At 38.4% G+C, this 26963-nt stretch overlaps 1 protein-coding gene across 8 annotated transcripts in view; it reads right to left on the reverse strand.

Annotated features, from left to right (window-relative positions):
• DCDC1 (doublecortin domain containing 1) overlaps positions 1-26963 on the reverse strand; it is a 251538-nt gene that overhangs the window by 221089 nt on the left and 3486 nt on the right. For 6 of the 8 annotated variants that reach the window (XR_014161756.1, XM_081882792.1, XM_081882791.1 and 3 more), the window contains exons 2-5: positions 18510-18646; positions 14298-14567; positions 12549-12693; positions 12017-12179 (exon numbers count right to left, since the gene is read on the reverse strand). Coding sequence is in view for 7 of the 8 variants with exons in the window: in XM_081882792.1 (XP_081738918.1) it covers positions 12017-12179; positions 12549-12693; positions 14298-14567; positions 18510-18646 (715 nt within the window). In the remaining variant the exon portion in view is untranslated. Of the gene's footprint in view, positions 1-12016; positions 12180-12548; positions 12694-14297; positions 14568-18509; positions 18647-24028; positions 24100-26963 lie in introns of those variants that run through there. The other 2 variants (XM_081882793.1, XM_081882794.1) reach the window with 2 other exon arrangements.

Genomic DNA, 26963 nt, shown 5'->3' on the forward strand with positions numbered 1-26963 from the left:
ACATGTATTTTAATAAACCTGAAAAGATAATTGCAAGATCAAAAATTATTTGTAGTGAACAACTAATTTATATGTGTCAAGAATTATTTCCATCAAAACTATGGAACTACAACTGATTTAAGAACACAGTACAGTGACTCCATTACGCACTGGACAAGGAAGAACCTCTTTGCATACGTGAATAATTTCTCTTCACAGAACGAGATGCCAATATGTATACATAACTTTAACTCACATCAGATCTAAGGGTGAAGCTTGCTCTGCAGCTTCAGTTGTTACTTCTACATTGCTGTTGCTTCTCCTAAGGCAGGCTTCCTCAACCTTGCCCAACCAGCTGTTTTTGGCCTACAACTCCCATGATCCCTAGCTAGCAGGACCAGTGGTCAGGGGTGCTGGGAATTGTAATCTCAAAACATCTGGAGGGCTGAGGTTGAGGAAGCCTGTCCTAAGGTTTCTGAAGAAAGCACTCGGTTCAATTATGAGGACTTTTGTTATATCCAGATTACTGCATGATTTTGTCAAATAAGTATGCATAGCAGGATGGCCAATGTGGTGCCGTCCAGATGTTGGTCTACAACTCCGAGCATCTTGGGCTGTTTGTACTGGTGCTGATAGGTGTTGTAGTTCAACAACATCTGGGGGACACAATGTTGGTTATCCCTCATCTATATTACACTCAGGACAGAGTTACATTAACAGCCACCAGTAGTTTTACAATGTAAACTACCCTCATTGGTGAGAAAATAGTGTTCTAATAGTTATCCAAAGAGCCATTGGCCCTGTCATTGCATAAAGTCAATATCCCTCAGCTGCATAATAGCATTAGAAAAAAACTTTTTATCAAGTATTTCCTGCCTGGAAATATTAAAGGAGAATATAACAACGTAACTGATTTTCAAATGCAGCAGTAGGTTGAAGACTGAAGGAGACTTGGGGCAATAATATGAAAACTTTCTAACAGCATGCTCTTCAACAGTCAGAAGCAGATTACATTTAAATTATGAAAAAGAAACTGTTCAAATCACCTTAAGTCCAGTCAATGGTAGACTTGAAATATATTGCTAGGCCAATGCACTACTGGGGAAGATACATTTTATTTATACATTTTTCCCCAGATAACTGTTTACAATTTAATAGAATGGAAGTTAAATTTGGCTGTGTTTTGGTTTTCTCCTGCCACTGGGAAAAACAGGACCAAAGCAAAGATCTGTTCAGTGACTAGTCATATTTTAAACTGTGCATTTAAATATTAGCAAATCAAAGAAAAATAATGGATACATTTTCAAATATATAAATAAAATATGTAACTTAGGACAAAATTATATCTCTTCTACAATTCATGATGTATTTGTGTACGCACACACACATACAAATTAATAGGAAAAGTGAAAAATCTGTGATAATATATGTTTAGCACCATGTTCATTAAGCTGATTTCTTATATAAAAACCCTCACATAAATATGACAAGAGTGATTAATTTTCAGTGTGCTTATGAGAAAAAGTGTTATACTGTTGTTTGGAATGCTGCTTGGAATTGAAACATTTCCAAATCTGTCAATAATTAGAAATTAGAACAATGAGAATCTATAATTCCAATGACACTTGCTACTTCCAGAAGATGGCCTATTTTAAATGTGCTCACACTTATTCTTGTCAATGAAGACCTGCCATAGCAAATTATATCATTTTGGGAAATTGCATGACATTTAGCAGAAAATATCTCCCTTCTTATCTGAAGATAGTTTTGAAACATGGCATCATTCTCTAGTAGATTTTTTTAAGGTGTTTTAAAAATATATATATATATATGAAAAAAGGTCAATTCTCAGTGTTCGCTTTCACTTAACATTATCTGAAAACCTGGAAATTTTACATGCAATGTAGCAGACTGAGCTAGAACATTTGGAGAAGAAAATTTATGATGGCTTTAGTACTTTTAAAGTATTATAAAGTTCTGTGCTAATATTCCTGTCCCTGATGAAGATGTAGAATCTTGCAGGATAGTGACCTTAGAGATTTGGTCAGGCATTTGGAGACGCATGAGAAAGAAATAAAAAAAAAAAGACAGAACAAAGCATGACTTACTATGGAGTTCTCATTTCCTGACCAAGCTCCTCTAAGTTCCTGGGGTTCAGTCTGCAGTTTATTTCACATTTTGAAATAAACTTTATGTTTGTATTAAAATGAGTGCCCAGGTGTTGTAATGGATTGGATGAAGGTCAAACCAGAGGTCCTGTTAGTAGGTGATTTGTCTACTTCGGTTGGTGGACTTAATCCTGTGCTGGATGAGGTTGTGCTCTTCTGGAAGGAACAAGTTAGTTGTATGGGGGTCCTCACTGATCAGACTTTGCCACTGGAGACAGAAAAGGCACTCAGTTCTACAGAGGAAAGCTAACAGCTTAGGCTGGTGCACTAGCTGCAAAGCCTACCTAGACAGAGGAAACTTAGGTCTGGCAACCACCAAATTTAATTACAGTGGTACCTCCGGTTATGAACTTAATTCGTTCCAGAGGTCCATTTTTAATCTGAAACCGTTCTTAACCTGAGGCGCACTTTTGCTAATGGAGCCTCCCACTGCCGCCGCCCAACTTCCGCTCACATCCTGGGGCAAAGTTCGCAACCAGGAGCATCTACTTCCGGGTTAACTGAGCTCATTACCCGAAGCGTTCGTAAGGAGGATGGTACATAACCCGAGGTTTCACTGTATTATATTATATTATATTATTTGTAGGGTTGCCTTTGAAGACAGTTTGCACGCAGCTGGACAGTTTGGACACTGCTAAATACAGCTGCAAGGTGTATTTAATGGGACTGGGGATTTTTCCAACTGTACTGGTTGTCAGTTCATGTGTCAGTTAATGTCTGGCACCAACTGAAAGTACTGGTTTTGACTCGGGACTGGATTGCCTGGAGAATCCTGGTATTGCTTTCCTACCATTTTGGCATGAGGCAAGTACCTTTTTAAAATTTCCCTTTATATACTCAGTAGATAGGCACAGGCAAGCTCGGCCCTCCAGATGTTTTGGGACTACAAATTCATAATCATGGACCAATTGAAATTAATGGACCCAAGTTAGTCATGTTTATTAATTTCAGTGAGTCCACACTGAGCAGGACTAACACCAGATACAACCCTTAGTGATAGAATTCATGATTCATTACCTAGTTTCTTCAGTAGAAATAATGTATATTCTTAGATCAATTGTTTTTGCTTTCATTATCCCGAACTTTTAAAAAAATAATATTTAAAGCAGCAGTATAAACCCATGATAAGCTTACCTAGTTAAACCAGAAAAGTGATTCATTTGAGCCAAGTGTAATAAATAACTCAGGCAGAATACTGGCAATATCTTAGACTTTGCATGGCAAATATCCAGAAAGCTTGAAAGGATGTTGATAATTAATTATATGCTCAACTGAATGAACACTAGCTACCTAAAAACTGAGAGGAGTTTTGTTTTCCAGGTTACAACAATGTGACACCTACAACTAAATTACAGAAAGTATAAAATTTCAGAATTAGGTCTGCACTGGCGTTATGGAGAGATGTCAGAGAGCTGGTTAACATGTAACACTAAGCAATTGCTTAGCAAGAGGTAGCCAATGTTGTGTGCTCCATATGTTGCTGAACTCTAACTCCCATCAACCCTAACTGGCATAGCCAATGATAGGAGTTACAGTCCAACAACACTTGGAGAGCACCATGTTGGCTATCCTTGGTTTCGTGCCATATGAATGATCCCCAGCATGTCCAAGAGAAACATAAGGCTAACTGTCCATTCCTCCTCATTTTGTGTGGCCACAAGACAGACTGGTAAAATTATTTCCGGGCTGAAAGAATTTCAAAGCCAAATCTCAGCTGGACAAATCTGGAGCCTGCATTTTTCCTACTTTTAATGGTTAATTGCTAAACACGAAGGGCTATAGCTCAGAAGCAGAGGATCTCCTGTGCGTGCAGAAGTTCCCAGATCCTAAGACAACTTCAAACCATGTCATGAAGCTGGTTGGTTACCATTGTTCGTTTTTAACACATAATGCTAAGATGAGATTCTTTGCTTGGGCTCCCTCAGATTCATCCATATAGCACCAAACTATCATTGAAAATTACACGCAAGCCAAACCAGGAACTACACAACATAATTGCTGGATGGAATGCCTAGACAAATTCTGCATAATTTTATGTCAAGGATCAATCCAGTTTTTTTAAAAAAGATACACATGAATCTAGCAATATAATATGGATTACTTCCTACCAAGCCCTTAGTCATAGCATCCGAATGAACTGATAAACTGCATGAGGCTTAATAAAACAATCCAGATCAAATGGAGTTGACTGTAGCAAGGAGATTAAGATGGTACATGAGTCTGGTTCTGGATGGAGTCAGTCCCCGCCCAAGGAATAGTTTTGCAATGGGGGAGGACTAATAGACACTGTATTGCTGCAGGTAGCAGTTGTGGCCAATAACATGTTTCCCACCTACATCTGGCATCCTTTCCTGGAAACAAAAACGTAGCCCTCAGAAAACGTAACTTGGCAATCAGTAGGTAGGATACTCTGGTGTCATATGCCAGTGAGTGCGGCCATTAACATACACACCACACAGATTCAATATATACCTCTCCAAGTCCACACATATCCATACTCATTCAAATTCAGAGACATTAATTACCAATTTGTATCTATTCATTCAAATTCATTAACTTTAAAAGCCAAAAGCAGAGAGATCATAGCTTGATTCTGAGCTAGAAGGAACAATAGTCTTTACTTCATATAACACAGATTCCTATGCTTCTGTTCTACCTCTGGAGTGCTATGAACTGTCTTGCTAGAGCTTTGAGAGAACTAAGGGCTGTTAGAAGATGTAGCTGTGACTGCAAATACCAGCTGAATAGAGTGATTTTTGGTGGAAAGACGGAACAGGGAACAAAGGTTAACCCAGTATAATCTTGATCCACTTCAGGACCTTGTGTTGCTTCTCTTTCTGAAATAGTAATAAAAAAATGACCCAGTGCTACGCACACTGTTTAAAATATGTGCTTGAAACTGAGCTTAAGTTGTACATATCCACCCACTCTCAACAATCCCCTTAAATGCCAAGTGCATAGGAATGTGGAAGGGAAATTATAGCTCAACCTTAGTAAGGTCTTAGTGACAGTTGTGCATCTCTACCTGGAAAGGGAGATTTCAGATCTAGCATGTGCCTCCTAAGGTGCCACAAAATTTTGACAAGTCAATTTGCCAGTCATAGATATGCAACAGAACGAATATGCAAAATATGTGTTGCACAATCAGACCATAATTTAGTGTTACAGGAACACTAAATTACAGGAACAAAGCTCACCACGACTTGAGCTCTGCGCTCCCTTCTCCATTCTCCTCCTCCAGTATGACCATGAAGAGATATGAAGCTTCCACTTCTGTGTATCTAAGCCGTAAACTGTGGTGAATCTTGAAAGTATGAAACCTGTTTGTTTCAACTAACAATAATTAAGATGAACCACAGTTTATTTGTGTTCAGATGCCTTGGCAAACTGCTGTTGATCTAAAACACTCACTTTGTAAATCTTAGGGAAGTATTTATAAACACTGTATTAAAATAGTCATAAATAAAGCAGGCAGGCTGTTTCTCAAAATCCACAGGGGAAAACTAGATTAACAGGCAAATAGAAACCTTAATTGCCAGAAAACATTGACCAATGTGTAGATAAATAAGTGACACAACATAGAAAAGAACAATGAGGAGTTGCAATGGTACCACAGTAGTGGTAACAATGGCCTAAATTCCACACAACCACATTTTTGTTGTTGAGGAGAAAATCCTAATGGCAACCTGTCATACATTTCCTTCAAACTGAAGCAATCACAGTGGGCCAACTGCGAGCTCAGTAGTCAGTTTCTAAAAAGAACAGCAGCCATCATTTGAAAATGCTCTTTCTCCCATGCAAGGATACCCTGAATGGGTAAATACAAAAGGGATTATAGATGCAACTAACAAATAATCAGCAAAAATAGTTTATGTAGACTATATAAATTGCAATGGAAACACCCATTATAGTCCCTACAAACCATTTTCTTCTTGATTATTGTTGGACTCAAAGGGTTGTATAGAGTTAAATTTGGCTTACTACTACTATTATTTATTAAATTTGTATGATGCCTTTCATCCGTAAATCTCAGGGCAATTCACAATGTAAAATCTTAGAAATTAATCGTCAATGAAATTAATGGCCATAACATAGGCTCATTAATTTCAATGTGTCTACTCCAAGTACTGTAAAGGTTGGTTGAATACCACTGAAGGCTACCACAACCATTCAATTCAACCTCTTTAAAAAACCTTAAGTACTACCGTATCTCCCTGAGCTTCAAATGCATAAAACGAAGTCATGGATGAAATGCTATAAATCAAAAATTACCTCTGATTATGTTAGAACCTTAGGTTTTCGATTAATAGTTAATTTTTTCCACTTTATTCAGTTTATTAATTTGTATGCTTCATTTGTTGGCAGGCTTTTAAGTTGTCTTGATCACTGAAACTGGAAGTGTGTCAGTTGCCCAGTCAGATAGGCCTCAATGCTATAGGTGGCTAGAGACTAACTGCCTATTCCCTTCATTCCAGGATGAAAGACTGTCTGTTGCTTGGAGGAAGAGAGGAAACAGCAGTAAGAGCCCTCTGGCTGGGCTAACCTTTCCTCAGCCATATCTAGAGTCTAGCAGCTAGACTGTCGCCCATGAAATGGCAGAGGGTGGTATCACTGTGAGCAAGAGAGGGAGGGAGTGGGGGCAGGAAAGCTTTTTCTGGGTAAGCCAATGGCGAGTGCCTAAACTGAAAATGAGGCAGCATACATTTTTGAGGTTGACTCCCAAATTACCTAACAGTGTTTAAGATGCAGACAACATGATTTCTACACTCTATCAACCTTTGGGAGAAGAGATTTATGCCAAGACAGATAAGCTCTAAAAACAAATTCAGTGAAGTGGACTGGATGGAAAATTATTTTACAAGCACTGCAGTTCTTTATTACACATAAAACACATTCAAAGGTTTCTGAATAAAAAGCAGACAGGATGAAGCCTTGGGCAAAAGTCACTTGATTTTAAACCAAAAGTATCTGAAATTAATTTTAGAAGGCTGGCAACTAAGAAAATCTGGTACAAGAAGCATCTAAACACTACATTTTGGGCAGCTTTTAGGAACTGTCTTCTTTATGTAAACTTCAAGGTGTAAAAAGCTCATAGCTAACAGTAAGTAAAATTGGTGTGGAAAACACTCAAAGGTATTTTGATATTTCAATACCTCTAAACCAGATACCATAAAAAGGTGCACCATTATCAATTTTCCTATTTCAAGTTGATGGTTAACAGTGTTTAGACTTGCACTCAACTTTCTGCATTGTAAACATTCTCATGGTACATGCATGATTGCTTCATTAGTCACATGCATTTACTTGTATAAGAAGCCTCTTTGACTTTTCCAACTAGAATACATGCATGTTTTTGTGCTTGCCCACTCAAGAGTTTGTTGTCAAGGTCGCTAGGGAAATTCCAATGCTTATTCCAGGGTTTCTGAAAAATTTCTCTAAATGAACATTCTTTCCTGGCTGGCATTTCACAGCAATTAAAAAAAAATTAAACTCTTTTTACATGTGGAAGACCATACTAAATTTTGAAATGTTATCCCCAATGTACTATGTCGAAATGGGACAGAAAATGCCAATTCAAATTAATCTAGAACATAGTGCAGTTTGAGCTAGTCTAGCTATATCTCAGTATCTGCAAGACAATCTTTAACAAAACAGGCAAAATGCCATAATTCCTAGGAAGAATGAAACTTTAAAAACAACTTCCTTGTGTGCTTCAATGGTCTTATCTAGTCTCTGTAATCTTTAACCCATTTACTTTGCATTTATTATTTTAGAGTTTGAAGGTTCCTCAAATATACTGGTGAGGATCCAAAAAACCAGACAAGAAGTTCCATCGGCCCAAAGTCAGTTTCAGCTTTTCATGAACAGGAGACCCACCATTCTCTTGAGTGTGCCCAAGTCCTTGTGAATGCCTGAAGTAGCTCTTTCAACCCAGACCACAACAATCCTTAAATAAATTCTAGCCAAATAAAATGTGTAGCTTAAATAAACTCTGTCAGCCAAAATAGCGGCTTGCCTAAGGACACCTAGTGAGTTTTTAATAGAGGTCAAATTTGATCCACGGGCTTCTAGATGAATATACAGTGGTACCTCCAGTTGCAGATGGGATCCGTTCTGGAGCTCCGGTCAGATCCTGAGGTTTCTGCAACCAGAGGGACCACTTCTGCGCATCCGTGCAGCACGGTAGAGCGCTTGTGCGCATGCATGTGCAGTGAAACACTTCCAGGGTTGCTGCTTTCGCAACCTGAAGTTTACATTACCCGAGGGTAACGTACGCCGAGGTGCTACTGTACTTAGTCACATGCACTGCAGCAGGAAGATTTTGGGCATCGCTGGTAGGACAGAGTCTCAAACAAAGACGTGCTCTCCCAAGCCCACATTCCCAGCATGTTCGTTCACTGTCTCAGTGACATGTACGCTGACTTGGTCATGTCCGTAGAATGGAAGATGGCAGGATCCTCAAGGATGTGCTCTACAGGGAACTGCCTTCAGGCACCAGGAACGTTGGCAGCCCAACTCTGTGTTACAAAGATGCCTGCAAACAAGACAGGAAGGCTAGGGACATCCCTTGCAAGATGGCAATGCCTGGAGACAAGCAGTCAGGTTGTGGATCACAGCACAGAGAAGGAATGACTGCTGGGAGGAGTGCAGAGAGAAGAAACACTATGGCGCATCGACAGCAGCACATCTGCTCCAGCTGCAACGCAACATATCTCTCTACAGCCATAGCAGGCACTGTAACTCTCCAATGGTTTGACTTCACTCCCAAAGGTGCACTCCTCCATTGTCTCCAGAGACAGACAGATGCTGCCGCCAACACCACCACTATGGCAACTGGGTCTTAAATAGAAACTTTAAAAGCAAGGCCCTGCACCAAAATTGGCACAATGCATGGTCTTTCTTTCTATTCAGGTTTCCAGGCATACCATTTCATTCTTGAATTGTCATTTCCCCACCCCCAAGTGAGTTAGTGTGGCTGAGTCCCCATTGGGTTGTTTTGATGACATGACATTTCCATTTTTTTCGTCTCTTCGTTCAGGTTTTTTGAGAGGAGGTGGGGTAGGGCAGACACACTATTGCTCAATCCCACTTACACTGAAGATTTTGATTTCTCCACTGAATTTGATGGGCAGCTCTCAGCTCTATCTCTGGCATTTAAAAATAGCTTCCCAGTTAACCAGACAGTGTGACGGTTCTTTCCATTCTTTCCATAGCTATATATTTCTCTTTCTCTTCCTTTTCCAGCTACTGCATTTAATTCCCTTCACATTCAATTATCAAGTCTCCCCCTGCCCCTAAGTTTCTCAACTTTCCATGACATTAAGTTTCCATAGGCTGTCTGGGTAATTTTTCTCATTGCTTAGCTTTTTTTTCTAAGCTAATTTTTTAAAAAATCAAAACCTTGGGGTTAAGGCAAGTCTACTGATGCCTCTCTCGTGTGTGTGGTTGGCTTCACAAACACGGGAAGACTTGAATTCGTTTTAGTATATGATGGTGGTGGTCATCTAATCACATATTACTCTGCCCTCACTGTCAGTTTTATTTATGTTTTGTATCAGAAAAGGATGCCCTCCTTGTGACATGCCTTACCAATTTATTGATTTTTACAAATTATATTTATTGTAAATGCTCCTGGATTGTATATTGCAGTAACAGTCTTGTTAAAATGTTTTTACATACAGAATTCAGAAAACAAAATGCTGACGTTGAATCCATTTACAGAATGCATTCAAATCATTTGGGATAAATCTGTGATCCCATTTAATTTATAAACCAGACTGTAAAAAGACCTATTGGATGTTCTTGGTGGGTCTTCTATGCATATCACTGACTTTTTCCTGTAATACTTACCCTAGCAGAGCCCTTTTAATGGACACACAATATGCTACACTGTGCCCAACCTCACCTACTCTTTCTTTTCTCAAAAGACAAGGCACATCTGCCACCTGCTCTAGTCTGAGTCCCAGAAACAACTGTCGAGCAGCAAAAAGATTGATTATCAGTCAAATACTATTGCAGTACACCAGATTTTGGTAGGTTAAGCTTGCTGATCCAGCAAGAGTTGGTGTGAAATTTTCAGTAATGTGTGCCAACATTTTGGTGCTAAAGGAACAGCAGTGCATGTCATGATGAAACACAGCCAAAAGATGCAGACAAAGCAGAGAAGTTTTTGTTGGATGAGAATGAAGTCGAGGTAAAGAAAGAAATGCTTGATGAATTGGAAAATACAAGCATTCATTAAATATGCCTGGAAAAGTAACCGCACCTTACATAAAATATCACACTGGCTATGAATATTACTATAACATTAGATTTATCTCAGTAACTCCTAAGATGTTGAGACAATGTGAATATTGATTATTGTTGTTTATATGTCAGAACAGCAGGGCAATTCATTACTCCTACATGAACCAAAAAAAGATTAAAAAAAATATTTGCCTAAATGTATTCTCCTTATTGAGTTAATAGACTAAAACATACTCAATGGATCATTTGGACTGTATTCAAGAAGACTGTCATATCATCTGTAATACTACACTACATGCATAATTCATGAGTTATGAAGAAATATAATTTATTCCAAAACATTGCAGGAATATTTATTATATGGCTCAACTAGTGGGGGAAACTTAAGTATTCCCATCATTCTAGAGTATTTATATGGCATGCTTCTTTTATAGATATTTATAGGAATTCCAGTGATTAAGCATAATTTGCTATTCTTAAAGTAATCTGTTTCTAAAATACAAAACCAGCTATTTCTTTTGTCTGAGTCAACTGAATGCAAAACCATTTGTAAACAGTTTTCAGTGCAATTAATGTATTTTACAAAACATGAAGATGAATGTTTGTGTTGCTTTTCATCAACATTAAAACACAATTCCAATTTTTATATAAACTCTTGAATGATACTACATCTACAATTCTAAAAGATTTTAAACAACAACAATATATCAACTGAAAGCACTTTACTTTTCTCCTCTAAAACACACTACTTCCAACTTTGGTATTTTTAAATTGTTGCGTATTACTGAATGGTGTGGCATTACAGATTGATTCTTAGCCATTCCAGCTTAACATACAACATTATTTGGCTAATATTTAATACAATATTTATTCAATTATATTCTGATCATAAAGTCCAGCTATATTATATGTCATATTTCAATTTCATACATAAATTTGTATTTAAACGCACTAGTCATTTAGTGCAATAAAATATTGCCCAAATAAAAATCCATTTGCAACAGAATTGAAAATAGCAGCAATATAAAATTCTACACTACGCTCATAAGTAAACCTGAAAGCATATTACAAGAATTAGAGACATGAGAAAATAAATTAAGAGATTATGCTAAAAGAGCTTGAAATTTCAAAATGAAATATTAGAACAGGTGTACATATACATTTCTGTGTAACTTCAACGTGCATATTTTACATTGTGGCATCAGCAGTCTGATAATTATTTTAATGCTTTGTCTTGATAAAGGTCAAATGACTAAATTAAGAAAATACTCAAACTCTGAACTATTATTTTTGCTAGTGTAATAAGCCTAATGAATTGTGTCTGTTAGATGTCAGTGAAACTAAACAGTAAATTCAATAATCTCTTATTTAATTTATTATATTTTCACCATTTAACCTCCTGCAGGCTCCCTAATGTCTATTCAGATCTATATTAAATTAAGCACCAATGCTAATGAAGGGCAATAAACGTGGCTGTCAGTAGATTTTTCTTTCATTAAGCACATTATCCTCTTACTGAGCTGTAAATGAGTAAACATTAGTTTTGTTAAACCATGCAAAAAGACAGGATGAAAATCATTTTTAATTGCACCCCTTAAGCCATTGACTCTGGCATTTTTTACCTTTAATTTTTTTGAATGGATCTGAAAAGGGCTCTCCAGTTGAAATATAAACGTCAGCATCATGGGGTATGTCTATAGCATCGAGTGCTTCAGTGCCGTCTGCCAAGAAGACTCGTCGTGCAGCCATATTCAGCTTCAGCCTTCCAGTGCACTTCTCCAGCAGCTAAATCAGCCCCAAAAGGTAAGAAAAATAAGAAAAAAATATACTCATGTTAACTACTAAAATTTAATCAAGAATCAGTACTTAAAAACCAAATCCTAACTAATTTCCCTCAACACAGTATATGTACATCCAATTGCTAAGCATTACCTATCAATGTTATTATTCGACTACCATTCAGTTGTATTGATTCTGCAGAAACTCCAAATTCTACTTTACATTTTACGGCCTCTGTTTTACGTTATATAATTGAAGGTAAAAATGCAGTAACTATGTATACGCTTAACAAGTGTGAAAATAAAAAGTGCTTCCTTTACTCAAAGATCAATATCTAAACAAAAATGGCTACACATAAATTATATTGATGCTTACCAGTTTAATGGAAAGTGGCACTGTAACTTTAGCAAACACGCTTCTTGTACCATTCTTATAAGCTGTTACTCTGAGTATCTGTGGTTGTCGTTCAAAAATGGGCACTTCAGGGACCTTTTGGGCCAAATGGGATTTTAAGGAAGATCTGTAGAAAAACAATTCCAATTCAGTTGAACTAGATAGAGAGTACCTATACAAAAATTACAATTTAATTAATATAGTCTCTCTCAATGATTATTCAGATCATTGCATTTTAAAACAAAATCATAATAATAAGCCCTTTTCCTAACTATATTGAGAACTGTAAACCAATGCTTCAAATTCAATTCACCTGTAAAAATTAAAAACTCAGGTGTAAAGTTGCTCGTATAAAATTATACATAAAGATTCCACTGGTTTTTGTCTTCTTGATGCAAGCACTGAAAAGTGATGCTTTGCTTTATAAAAAAAACCCTATTATACTTATTTGACTATGTTTACTAAGAAGTAAGTCTGTGTTCAATGGGGCATACTCTGAAAAAAGTATGTATAGAATTGTAGCCTTATTCCCATTTTAACCTTTAACAAATCAAATAGAATTAGACAAAGCTTGATTCATTTAAACAATATAACAATTTAAGTATTAGTGTTGAGCCCTGTTTTTTTAAATCACCTGTGTGTGCTATTCCTGCTTATTGTGCAATAAATGTGCACTTTTATTGTGTGTAGTGTAGAGTCTAGAAAGTGAAGTTGTTCTGGTATGCCAATGAAATACTCTTCCTCCAGTTTTGCTTGGTGTCTATGCACTTCCTACTGCGTGAAGCCACTGTTTGTGTGCTCACCTAGTACTGTTTTCCTCCCAAATATATCAAGACTCTGTCCTTGAATTTTGTGTAGGGTGGTTGTTTTCTTTAAAGTGTGTGTTGGAGCAATAAATGCTCCTCACTATCACCTATCAACATTGTCGATATATTTTTAAAGGCAGAATAAAACAGCAGCAGAGTCTGTCCCTGTAGCAAAACAATTCTGCCATCTGTTTTTCAGTGATGAGATGTCACACTACTGGCATGGAATAAGAGATAGTGCAAGTATCATGCAAAGAATGAAATGTACTTGAGGTACACACTGAATTTGTGGAAATTCCTCTTTATATTTTCATATAACGTACACCAACAGCACAACTCACTTCCACATTGTAGTCATATTCCAGAAATTCTTATGTATATGTTATGGTGTTTATAAGTCTCTCTCAGTTCCCTGTCCCATCCCATTCTCTTTTATAAAAAATAAATATTCCTATACATGATGCATTTCAGTGAAGGGAAAGGTATGCAAACTGTACATAAACTTGATGCCTGCTGATCAGATATGGATCTATTTTTGAACATGCATGTTCACCAGACTGGCACATCTGGCCTTTTATGGGTATAAAAATATCGACCTATTATGTATAATAATCTACGTCTGACTTGCATAAAAGAGCTTCTCATATAAGGTATATTTATTACATTTAAAGCAGTTCTGTGAATAACCAAGATGGCAACCCTAAGCACACCTACTAGACTAGATACCAGTGAACTCAGAGGGACATACCTCTAGGTAAACAAGCTTAGGATTGCACTGTGATACCATTATATCAAAAATCTAAATAAAGATTGCAGTCTTTTACTGTAAGTTTGAGGTTGTCAATTGAATCATCACTGAGTCAGTTGAAAGGAGACAGAACAGCAACAGTCATAGTTAAAAGGAACATGGAACAGCTTTGATTACCTTAGCTGACCTGGAGGAGCACTGACAGGTCTGTTTCTCTTGGATGGTGATATAAGAGAAAAATTGTTTGTACTATTTGATTTGTAGCTGACTAGTTCTGATATTCTATCACTTCTCTGAACTGATTTTATTTGATGTGTGGAACCATCTTGAAGCTCTGACCTTCTTGGTATTACTGATGATTGCAGGGGACTCATAGGGCCAAACAGAGGCTCTCTTTGCTTTTCTTCTGTCTTTCCAGATGCCTTTGTGTTAGGGGAGATGTATTTTCTGAAAGAAAAATAGAGCGGGGGGGGGCAGATATTGGGTTTAAGTAATCCCCAAACTAGGACAACGTGGGAAATCCAGTCATGCACCCATGCCGGAAAATGTGACCAAAATAGGTGGGCAATTGAGGAAGGAAAAAAGAATATCTGACATATTAAGGAATTACTACAAAGAGAAAGAATGTATCAAAGAACTTTTTTAATCTTCAGCTAAGAGGTTAGAAATAAACAGGAATCTAACTGCAGCTCTGACTGCTCTGATAACTACAGTTGGTTAAACTGGGTAACTACAATCAGTTAAAGTACAGAATACTAATGCTAGTAACTGACTAGACTACTGCATTACATTCTGTGTGAGCCTGTTTTGGAAGACTATTTGGAAATTGAGTTTAGCTGGACAGAACATATCACACTAGTTTTTAACCAGCCCCACTGAATACATATCTGAGCACAATTCAAAGTGCTGGTTTTAAACTTTAAAGCAGACACCCCCAACCTACTCTCCTTCAAGTGTTTTCAATTACAACAGATGAGCTGGCTGGGAATTATTTATTTTAACCAGTAATACCCTAAATATTACACATGGAAAAAGCTACCCAGATATTTAGATGATCTGTTTGCATGTAACGTTTTGAAATATATCTATATAGCATTTTTCTCTGTTCCTATTGTAGTTTGTTGCCTTTATTCACTAAGATTATTTATTAAGAGGATGGCTTCATAATCCTTTTCCATACATGGGAATGTACTTAATGGTATATGTTAAGTTGTGGGCGAACATATCAGACGACACAGCGATTCTTCCAAAGCAGCTTTTTATTTGTAAGCTGGAACAGAATTGAACAGCAAACAGCTCAGCTTGCCTGCTTTTATAGGAAGCCGGCTGTCAACATTGTAGCAACAACAACCCAGGGTTTCCCGCCTAAAATAACTGACGTGGACCTGAGTGAAAACTACATACACAATACTCCTGGTGGCCAGGGTGATAACTTCAATACATAACAGTATAGTTTGCCTTGTGAGTTCACTTCAGAATTAAGGTTTACTTTACTTTTTTTCAAGAAGACCCAGAACAATTTATTTTGTTAAATTAAGTGTAAGCCAACAGATGCAGCATTTTTAGGTTACCTTATTATAGTCAACAGTGATAGAAATAATGCATTTTCCCCTTCATTTGTGACAAAGGTGACACAGCAGAATACTTAAGGAAACAGCAAGGCTTCTGAACTGCATTTAGATTTTAAATTTCAGAAATGAAAAAGACACAGGTGAGTGCTACCAGTGGCAGCCAGAGCACAGGGAGAAGGAAGTGGATCATGACTTTCAACAGTAAAGAGAGAGGGGGGGGAAGAGTTGAGTCTTAGTATATTTCAAAAATCTAAAGAGGAGATTGATGATAAGATCAATCTCATCCAAGGTAAGGCCTGGCCAAGGCTGAATGATAAAGATGAAAACAAATTCACAACATGCAACATCTATTTTCCCCCACACTATAGTATCAGACTTTCTATACAGAATGCAACATGGGTTTTCACAAGTTCCTCCAAGTGTTAAGCAATATTTTAGGGTTGTCATATGTATTCTTTTTCCAGGACATGTCCTCTTTTTCATGATGAACGTCATCATAGAGATCTATAGTTAAAAGTGGAAGTTGGCATATGTGTCCTCTTTTTTGCTCTTCAAAATATGGCAACCCTGCTGTAAGAAAGCAAAGCTCTGATGTTGCTTCAGTAACAATCATTCTTATAAAGGAGCAGCACTGTCTCAGTTGTAAGCGCCACCTTTAGTGAAAGGCACTGTTCAGTTGAAAGGCTCAGCCTGCTTCATCATCCCTTTAACTGGTGCTGGTTTCGACCTACAGTGGTACCTCTGGATGCGAACGGTTCCGTTCCGGAGCCCCGTTCATATCCTGAAGCAAACGTAACCTGCGACTGCGCATCTGCAGGTCGCATTTTGCTGCTTCCACACATGCGCGTGATGTCATTTTGAGCGTCTGTGCATGCACGAGCGGCGAAACCCAGAAGTAACGTGCTCCATTACTTCCGGGTTGCCACGGAGCGCAACCCGAACATGCTTAACCTGAAGCATATTCATCCCGAGGCCTGACTGTATAAAACTTTAAATGGCTTGGGACTGCATTACCTCAAGGACTGCCTCTCTGCATATGAACCTCTCCGGACCCTGAGATCATCTGAGGCTCTTCTTCATGTGCCTCCTCCACGAGAGGTCTGGAGGGTGGCAACATGAGAGTGGGCCTTTTCTGCAGTAGCTCCCCATTTGTGGAATGCTCTCCCCAGGCTGGTTTGGCTGGTACCTTCAATATACACCTTTGGGCACCAGATGAAAAATTTCCTTTTTAATCAAGCCTTTGGCTGATAGACATCTAATGCACTTTTAACTGTGTTGTGGAAAGCGAGGTTATTGGGTTGTCTTTGTATTTATCCTATCTATTTTTATTATGTTTTTTGTGGTATTTATATTGTGGCTTTGTGTTATGAACCGCCCTGAGACCTATGGATATAGGGTGGTGTACAAATTTTAACAAGAAGAAGAACTCCTCTGACAGAATGGTAGAGACTTTGGTTCTACTGGGGTTTATGTGATGGAGTCCACCGAGTCAAGAACAGCAGTGCAATATTATTTCATTCATTTATTCCATTTATGTACCACCTTTCTGCCAAGGAACCCAAGGGGATTTACAGGTTTCAAGTGCTAAGACAAATGATGTAACATGTAAAATGGGGAGAGGGGGAGACAGTCTGACTGAAGCAGGCCCTGAAGTTGTCTCTGCCGGCCTCCCTCACACTCTTCCTCCTCCTCGGATTAATTTGCCACTGAAAAAGGCTTTTTAGTCAAAATGTGCCTTTCAATTGGCTACAGAAGATACCTGGTTCATGCACATCCTAAATTAATATATTTACATGTATTCAGTTTGCCAACGAGTGTTGTATATGAAGATGTATTTATTGCTTACAGTATTCATTTCATAAAGCTATCATTTAAGTTACATATTTTATGTACGAAACATATTTGCAATACATTCACAGGCCACCTTGATTCCTTTGTACTCCTATATTATTCGTCAGGGAACACATACTATTGGTTTGGTTTTGATTACAAGGTCACCCTGACAATCCACTCACACCATGACTAACCTCAGTTTCACACATGCAAGCTCCCCTTAAACGTTCTCCGCACACAGTCACTTCTATTGGCAACTCACAAGTATATGGGGCACCCTTGTTCAGAAAAGAGGAACAAAATGGATATTGCCCTCATGCCTTCCTGTAAGATTTCTAACGGTATTTGGCTAGCCACTGTTAGAAACCAAATCCCAGACTATATGGAGCAGTACGCCTAGCCTAAGATCACAAAAGCCCACTCAATCAAGGCCCACTTTGTTCCCACAATACCATGCTTCAAAAATATTTGTTTTCACCACCACCTCAAGAGTAGTTTCTTTTGTCACACATGGCAGGCTTCAGGGAAACTCTGGAGCACTGAGACTCTGAAGGGGCACTAGTACCACAGGCTTATCTTGCAAATGGGCTTCTTGGGCTTGCCCTACTTAAAATTTCCCTTCTAACTAACTCATTCCCTGAAGAAAGGAAATTTGATCCCAGGGTCATGACAGCATTGAAGAAAGAAAGAAGGAACAGCTGAAGGTGGGAAACAGGAGATGAATTTGACCTCTTGCTAAGTATTATGACATCAACATCATCATTTTATTATTTATACTCCACCCATCTGACTGGATTGCCCCAGCCACTCTAGGTGGCTTCCAGCATATACAGAAGCATAATAAAACATAAAACATTAAAAACTTTCCTGTACAGGGCTTCCTTCAGATGTCTTCTGAAGGTTGTATAGTTACTTATGGGGGGGGGGGGTTGGCCATTATGTTGTCGTGCAGAAAAAGTGATAGGGCTGGGTTGACCATACTCACTTTTTCAGTACTGTAGTATCTACATTCCTTTGACATAAAGTCAAGGGTAAAGTTGAAACACCACAATTTCTTTCTGAAGTTACAGAACACAGGGCATCAGTTGAGTCACAAGTTTCTGTTTCACCATTTTCCATTTCCTGCAGAGTGAAAATAAAATATTCAATCAAAATTTCAAGTATAACATTCTCTATGGTCAGTATATGTTTCTAAAATGAAGCTGGATTAAATAAAAGTACTTTTGATATCTGGGTCACACTGTAACTTTAATATTACAATAGTAACATAAGAAGAGCAGCTTAAGTAGGCAACACCAACAATCCAATAACCTTCTCTATAATTGTCCATTACCGGATGCTACAACAGATGCATATTATTAGTTTGGAGACATTAAAATAATGTTGCTATCATTATTACTATTATTATATTTATTTACATCCCACCTTTTTCCTGGACCAGGACTCAAGGTGGCTTACACAAATTAAAACAAGACATATGAAATATAAAAAGGAAAAAAACTATAAAAGACAATAATTAAAATAATTAAAATGTATTCAATAATATAAAAACAAATTATTAAAATAAAGTTAATAAAAACTATAAAAACATCACAGTAATATTAAAAGCGCTTTCCTTAAAAAGTCAGTTCCCAAAGGTCTGTGTGAATAAAGAGGTCTTCACCTGCTGCCAGAAGAACAAAAAGGAGAGAGCCAGCCTAGCTTTTCTAGAAAGGGAGTTCCAAAGTCTGAGACCAGGGACAACCTCAGGGAAAGATATGACCTATGAACTTGCCAACTCTTCTTCAGAGAGCCAATTGTGCCATTAGTTATTATGACACTGCAACGTACAGCAACATGTATAAAATCTATCATGTGATAGCAATGTAAAGTCTAGGATCTTAGACGCACAATAAGGTTCAGAATGCCTAAGCTAGTAAAAGGCAGTTCTGGCAACCAGAACTGCCTTCTACTAGCTTAGGCATTCCCAGAACACAGCCTAACTATCTAAACTATCTACAGTCATACCCCAGGTTGAATGTGCTTCAAGTTGAGCACTTTTGGGTTGCGCTCTGCGGCAACCCGGAAGTAACAGAGCGCTGAACCCAGGTTGTAAGCCAGAATGGAATAGATCTAAGTATCCTGTCTCATCCAAGACTGCCTGAGCTGACACAACAATACTGCCACACCCACACTCCAAAATCTTGCACACTGGTTGCATTCACTTCAATGCAGCAATATCACTTCAAGAGTTTGAATGGCTGTGAAATAAAACAAGCTAGATATTATTGGAATCCAAAGAAAATAATACACCAAACTATAATACAAAATATTCTACAGTACTCTGATGTCATCATTCAAAGTTTACATGGTTCAAAATGGAAGTTTCACCTGACTTCAGAAATGTATCAAAAGACAATAACTGACAATACACAGTATAGATGTGTTCAGTTCAGTGTCAAATAGTAAGGGTAAGAGATAATGAAGGACATTCAAGGAACTGTAAATGACCTGCTATTTATATCTGGCAAAATATGTTTATATTTTTAAAAGAAACTATATAACCAGACAAATGTTAAGAATGTCAGAATTACTTCATATTTTCTGAAGAATATATGTCATCAAAGCCAATTAGCCCATTGCCCCTTTTTCACAAACACGAGGGAATAAACCCAATTATCTTGAAAAAAGCCAATTAAAAATTAAACAGATAATCTTAATATCCAAACTTCTAATAATCTTTGGATAATTACTTTTCTCACAAATATGTTTTTAATGTAAACTGTGAAATATTGTCCTTACAAGCAGCAAATACAACATTCTCAATGCTCTGTTGTCTTTAAATGTTGCATTGCAGCTTGCGGTAACAAGTAATCATAGTGACATTAAACATGCCTACTTTTCTGATGCAGGTCTCATATTTACAGAGCAATCCTAACTATTAATATGCCAGGGGGAGAGATATACGCGCTACAATGGCAAAATGTCTGCCATGTCTTACACTCGTCTAGCCCAGAACACTAAGGGAAAACACACTGCTCCAGAAAAGCGCAGAATGGAATAACAAGAGCCACAGTCCCAGAAACCTTGGAGGCACTGCCAGCACCCACCAATCACACCCTTTATACTACACACAACTCATCGCAACACACAAGGGAAGGAAGAGGCGGCCATATAGCACAACACCTAAACAGCTTCCTTGTGGAAAGGCCTGCAGAAAGAGCACAGTATCTCCTTTGGAGACCCACTGAAGGAGGGAAAGGACCGATATAAACAGCAAATTGTCCAGTAGCACCTTAAAGGTAAAGGGACCCCTGACCGTTAAGTCCAGTCACGGACGACTCTGGGGTTGTGGCGCTCATCTCGTTTTACTGGCCAAGGGAGCTGGCGTTTGTCTGCAGACAGCTTCCAGGTCATGTGGCCAGCATGACTAAGCCGCTTCTGGCGAACCAGCTTGTTCTTGGTATAGTATAAGCATGCACACGAAAGCTTATACCAAGAGCAAACTTAGTTGGTCTCTAAGGTGCTACTGGACAATCTATCTATCTATCTATCTATCTATCTATCTATCTATCTATCTATCTATCTTTCAACTGCATCAGACCAACACGGCTACCTACCTGAATCTATAAACAGCAAAGTCAGCCACAGCACACAGAGCAGCAAGCTCTGGGTTTCACAGCTACAGGCAGTGGCATGAACATCTAGCTGTCATGAATGCAACCCAAGATTGGAGGTGTGCACAGAGACATGTATTAATTTTATTCAACGAAGAGCTCTCAGTCATGCAATATATTCACACATGTTCTGCAGGAATATAGTTACCAACAATAGTTTCTCTGACTAACCAAGTGGCCAGTTTAGAAGCATAGAAAATATGGAATGGGATGAGGCAGAAGCTCCATACTGCTCCTTGGGTTGCTGCAAGGGTTTCATCCAAAGTTGCCTATGACTCCAAATTTCTTATATTCTCTGCTCGGTCTCTTCATTACATTAGGGTGTGTTAGAATGATAGTTGCAGGGTGAATGTCAGGCAGGCCAAAGCTCAGAATGAGCTCAGGCTTGCAAGAGATGTTAAAAATAATTCGGCTATGTTCAAAGCAACAGTAGGTAGGTAGCCGTGTTGGTCTGACGCAGTTGAAATATTAAACCACTAGTGCACATTCTCACCTAGAAGGACAGGAAACATGACTGGTCAGAGAGTGACAAGCCCACTGGTTCTGGTAATGTCAAACTCCAGCTGCTACACTCTCCTATAAGTTCCATCCTGAGAGGCATGGTATTGAAGACCTTTGAACATTAAAATCTTTTCAAACCTGAAAATATTTGCTTAATTAGCAAGTAAGCAGGCTAATAAAAGCAGGTTAGCACAGAGAGAATACTCCATTACCTATAGCTGTGTAGCAATATGCCTTCTCTCTTTGAAATCAAAACTATCCTAAAATTCATAGTTGTATAGAGGAAGGCAACAATGCTGCAATTCAGGTTGCAATGGAGACGTTCTCCTGTAATAAAGTAGGGGCTGGGTATTGACATTTGAGATTCAGCTAAAAGGCTGTGCTAGATGCCTACAGCTCTTGATAATTTTTGTACATTTTCTGTGAAATGACATGCTATGACCCTACACTCAGAAGCAGCACTCTTTCCTCTGCTGGTTCAATGAGTTTCAAAAATGGAACACCCCCTTGTTGAATTTCAGGTAGTCATCATTACATACACTGAGGTGCAATCTACACACATATAAAAAATGCTGCAAAAATGCTTTTTTAAAAAAAAAACCTTGAATTTGCCATAGCTCACCATCGCCATCTAGTGTCACACTTTTATATTGCATGTTACAACACACTTAAAACTTTTTATACTCCTAGAATGCAGAATACTTTCATACACAGCCTACCTCTCCAGCATAAGCAACACCCACCCACGCTTACTGCCATGCATATGGATTATGTGACAAATACACAAAATTGCCAAGGAACTGTATATTCATTTCCTTGGTTATAATTCTCTGTACAGTATAAAGGTTGGAAAGGTTCGGTAAACGGACCATATTGGCAGTACTACTAAAAAAGATATATGATATATATAAATTATACATATATATATATGTTGCGCAGCAATTTTAGACTGCTACAGTAAAAAAAATATTGACTTGCTTTGGAATCTGCCTGAGCATAATACTACAGCTTATAAGCAAGAAGTAGAATGAAAATGCCAGACATTTTTATGTCTCTGTCTGAACAATTGGAACCTGATTAAAAAGCAGTTGCTGTCTGGAGTTTAACGAGCAATTTATGCACTACCTGACAAAACATTATCTGAACATTTCATTCAAATCAACTTGAATAACAGCAATGACACACTGTTTAAGAATAGGCTGCAGAGGATCAACAATATATTAATACTTGGGGTTTTAAAAAACATTTTACACAGAAATCCTGTACATGTCTATGCAGAAGCCCCACTGAGTTCAAAGGGACTTGCTCTTATTGCAGCATCAGTAACAATTCTAGTAAGTATAATAAAAATTAAAACTTGAAATTGCCACATAAAAAGAATTAACAGTAAAATAATTTCTGAATCCCAAAAACAAAGGAAAGACTCGAAATCAAACTGAATTGATCTCTTATTCAGTTTTACATAAAATAGGTAGACATAATCAATTTGGCTATAGTCCACAATATACTTAACCATTCATTAATTAAGGGTGCCATCCAAATCCTAGCTAAGCCCTAGTAAGGTGTGATGGAACAGCAGGGTCACTGCCACATCCACAGTCCTATGGCTTAGGCTGGCTGGGGCAGGAGGTGTGTGGGTCTGCAAAAAGCCTGAGACAGACTGAGTGATCAGGCCCAAAGTGACCCCAAAGCCATCAAGTGGGGTTGGTTTGAGATCTAGCAGATTCTGGGCCAGCTCATCCCCTCTAACAGAAAACCCTATTTTTGTGGCTTTTTGCAGGAAGCCACGGGGGGGGGGGCAGGAAGCTCAGCTACCCACTCTTTCACTAGATGGAAAGGGGAGCTCTCATCAGTGGAGTAATGCTAGCATCATTCTTTGGGTGGAGGCTAGTTCTGGGTGTGGCACAGGAAGACCTCCATCCCATTCAATCCCCACCCTGTGCGCTGCAATGGGGAGTTATGTTGCACCATCAGGATGCTACTTTAGTGTCCTGAATCCCTGGCCTACCTAGCAGTGAATCAGTATGTTGAGTCCCTAGTCTGGGGTCAAGCCACATGTCCAAAGTCCCACAGAGATCCAGGAGCACCCAAGCTGAGGCCTATCAACATGGACAGTTGAGCAGACACATCACCTCACCTCTGCTGCCCTTTTATACTCTCTGAATGCTGATTGCAGCATCTGGGCTTGATGAGGCATGTGACCCTCAGTTGTTCTGAGCCTAGTCCAGCTGAGGAATCAAACATCTCCTCTCAGAACTAGTGAGCCCCACCTGACCAGCAAGGGAGCTGGGTTGTGGGCCTTGCCTGCCTCACCTTTGCCTATTGCTCCCGATCACTCAGAGCCTACCTTGTTTGTGGAGACAGGGCCCCCTCTGGCTCTGGTGATGGGTCCTGCTGCTCTAGTTCCTGTGCACTGACCCACATCCCTTCGTCATCCTCCATCACCCTGTGGCTACTTCCTACACCAACCTTCCCTTCCCCACCCCCAGCTTGCCCCAGTGTGTCCCAGCCCCGGCTACACCCCTTGCCAGGATCCTCTTCCTCCTCCCCATTGTCCTGCCAGTTCATGACATTTAGGTTTCCATTAGGAGGAACTAGTGGGTTTTTGCAGGTTACTATATTCTCTACTGTGGGACGCGGGTGGCACTGTGGGTTAAACCACATAGCCTAGGACTTGCTGATTGGAAGGTTGGCGGTTCGAATCCCCGTGACGGGGTGAGCTCCCGTTGCACGGTCCCTGCTCCTGTCAACCTAGCAGTTTGAAAGCACGTCAAAGTGCAAGTAGATAAATAGGTGCCGCTCCAGCAGGAAGGTAAACGGCGTTTCCGTGTGCTGCTCTGGTTCGCAAGAAGTGGCTTAGTCATGCTGGCCACATGACCCAGAAGCTGTACACCGGCTCTCTCAGCCAATAAAGCGAGATGAGCGCTGCAACCCCAGAGTCGTCCGCGACTGGACCTAATGGTCTGGGGTCCCTTTACCTTTATATTCTCTACTAATTCATATGTCACAGGGTAGTTTACGTAGCATAAAGAAAAACTAAGTTTAACACTATTAGAACCAATAATATTTTACTATAAGCAGCAACTATTTAATAAGATTAACATTTTCTTTACCAATTAAACTTTGTTAATATAAATGTGAGGGGATAGTGAATAAAATCAGGCACCTGTGGTAAAAAAGCACCTTCATTCTTTTTAAATTTTGCATTTCATTTTTTTTCCATTGCTAAGTACCACTTATATAAGACAATAACTATTCTCCTTGGAAGCAGAGCCACATGTAAAAATAATTTTCCATTTTTCTTTTGAATGTGAACCTTCCAGCAATGCCTCTAATTTTCTCTTAAATCATCTCTCAATCATCTTAAGGTTCTAGTAGATAAACATTGATAAATGTTTGATACCAAATCATTTGAATTGTTATCATCTTTATACAAACTCATAAAGTTACTGTGTGATGGAGATTGCAATCCTAAACACATACCTAGGAGTAAGCCCCATTGAAACCAATAGAACTTACGTCTGAGTAGGCAAGTATAAAATTATACTATAAGGTTACCATTTCTAACGTTATTCCACACAGCAACTATATTATTTTGTAAACACACAATTAATCCATTCCATGGTTCAAAATTATTGGAATGTATTTAATTGGTGATTTCTACTTTTAAACAGCAAACTTAGGTTTTTATCCATGCAATGCTTCATGAAATTTATGTTGTAATATCAATTTTTATTTATATATAAATGCAAGCAAGTTTAAAACAATTATTACTAAAATAATAAAATAATAGCCTACTGCTAGACTGACTTAACATCTGATTAATGTTGCATCTTGAATTCAGGTTAAGAAGTAGATGTTTTAATGGAAAATATATAGATAAATTGGCACTGTTGACAACGGCATAAACCAAACCATACTATCTTTTGAATTATCATAACTGACTGAATTTCCTCTTTTTGCTCTTAATTCACCTGCAGCACATTAGACAAGGTAATAATTTATGATAATCATATGAAAATATACAATTAATATTCATCACCTCTAGTTTCTCATCACTTTAGATAATCAGTAATGCAGAGTGAAAATGCTGTCAGATTTCTAATTGCTTTGTAATGGGCCTGAAATAGGGAAATCATTAAAGACAAACAATCTGTCACTTGTCTGTTACTTTAACTATCTATCACTAAAAAAGAAACTCATTAAAGAAATTGCTAATGAGCTACAAAAGACTGCACTGAATGTGTCCTGCAATGTATTTTAAACAATACAGTATCTGCCTGAATAATTCCCTAGACACTGTATACATTTTTGTGGACTTAGGAAACATGTATCGCTCATGCAGCTTGATTTTATTATGATAGTTTGGCACTTAACATGTAGATAATTCACATTATTTTCAATGTGACTTACTTCCACATGGCATCTACTGACCTGAGATCCATGTGCACAGATGCATCCCGTTACTTCTATAGAAAGCTGCTCTCTGTGCATTTGGGCAACATAGACTTGAGTCTTCCTGTTTCAATACTTCCTTGCCCTTCGGTCAGGGGATTCCTATTTATCAAATAAATTTACTAGGAAACCTCCACATAATTGATTATCAGGGCAGGCAAATCTGGTACTATTATTACTGCTATTAATACTTTCACTAACTATTTACTGTATTTAGCATCATCCCTGTGTAAAGGGATGAAATGGAAGTGACATGGTTACTGTTTAGAAGGCTTACAATAATCAAATAATTGAGTTGTCATCACTTTAGCCAAACCACCACATACAAGAGGGAGTTGTCAGCCAATTCAGGGTAACACTGAGGTTGACCCTGAGTGTGTATGTGTACACACACACATACCTTTAGAACAACCCATAAGATGGAACACCCCACCCCCAAAATAAATAAAAAATCCAGCCCAGTGAGGACTTAACATGTATAGTGCCCTCAGAATACTGATTGTTGAGAAGCAGGGGAGAATTCTGAAAACTGGATGGACAGAAAAAAATTGATTGGTTTGGTTGGAAATGTAGGAGGAGGCAGAGACACAGATATAAACAGGAAAGAGAGAACCATTTCATTGTCTGTAAAGGCCATTTCTTGGTACACATTGAGAAGTTATTTTGAAATATCCCCAGGGACAGAAGTGATTAACTGCCATAAAAATCAATGGAGAAATCCAAGTAACATTAAACAATTTGTCTGTTGGTGGTGTTGGTGGCTTGATATTACAAAAATAATGAAGTGTTTTAAAAGCTTTCTTTTTATTGTATTTTAAAAGATGAGA

Source organism: Podarcis melisellensis, assembly GCF_964234715.1.
Source record: "Podarcis melisellensis genome assembly, chromosome: 1".
Lineage (NCBI taxonomy): Eukaryota > Metazoa > Chordata > Lepidosauria > Squamata > Lacertidae > Podarcis > Podarcis melisellensis.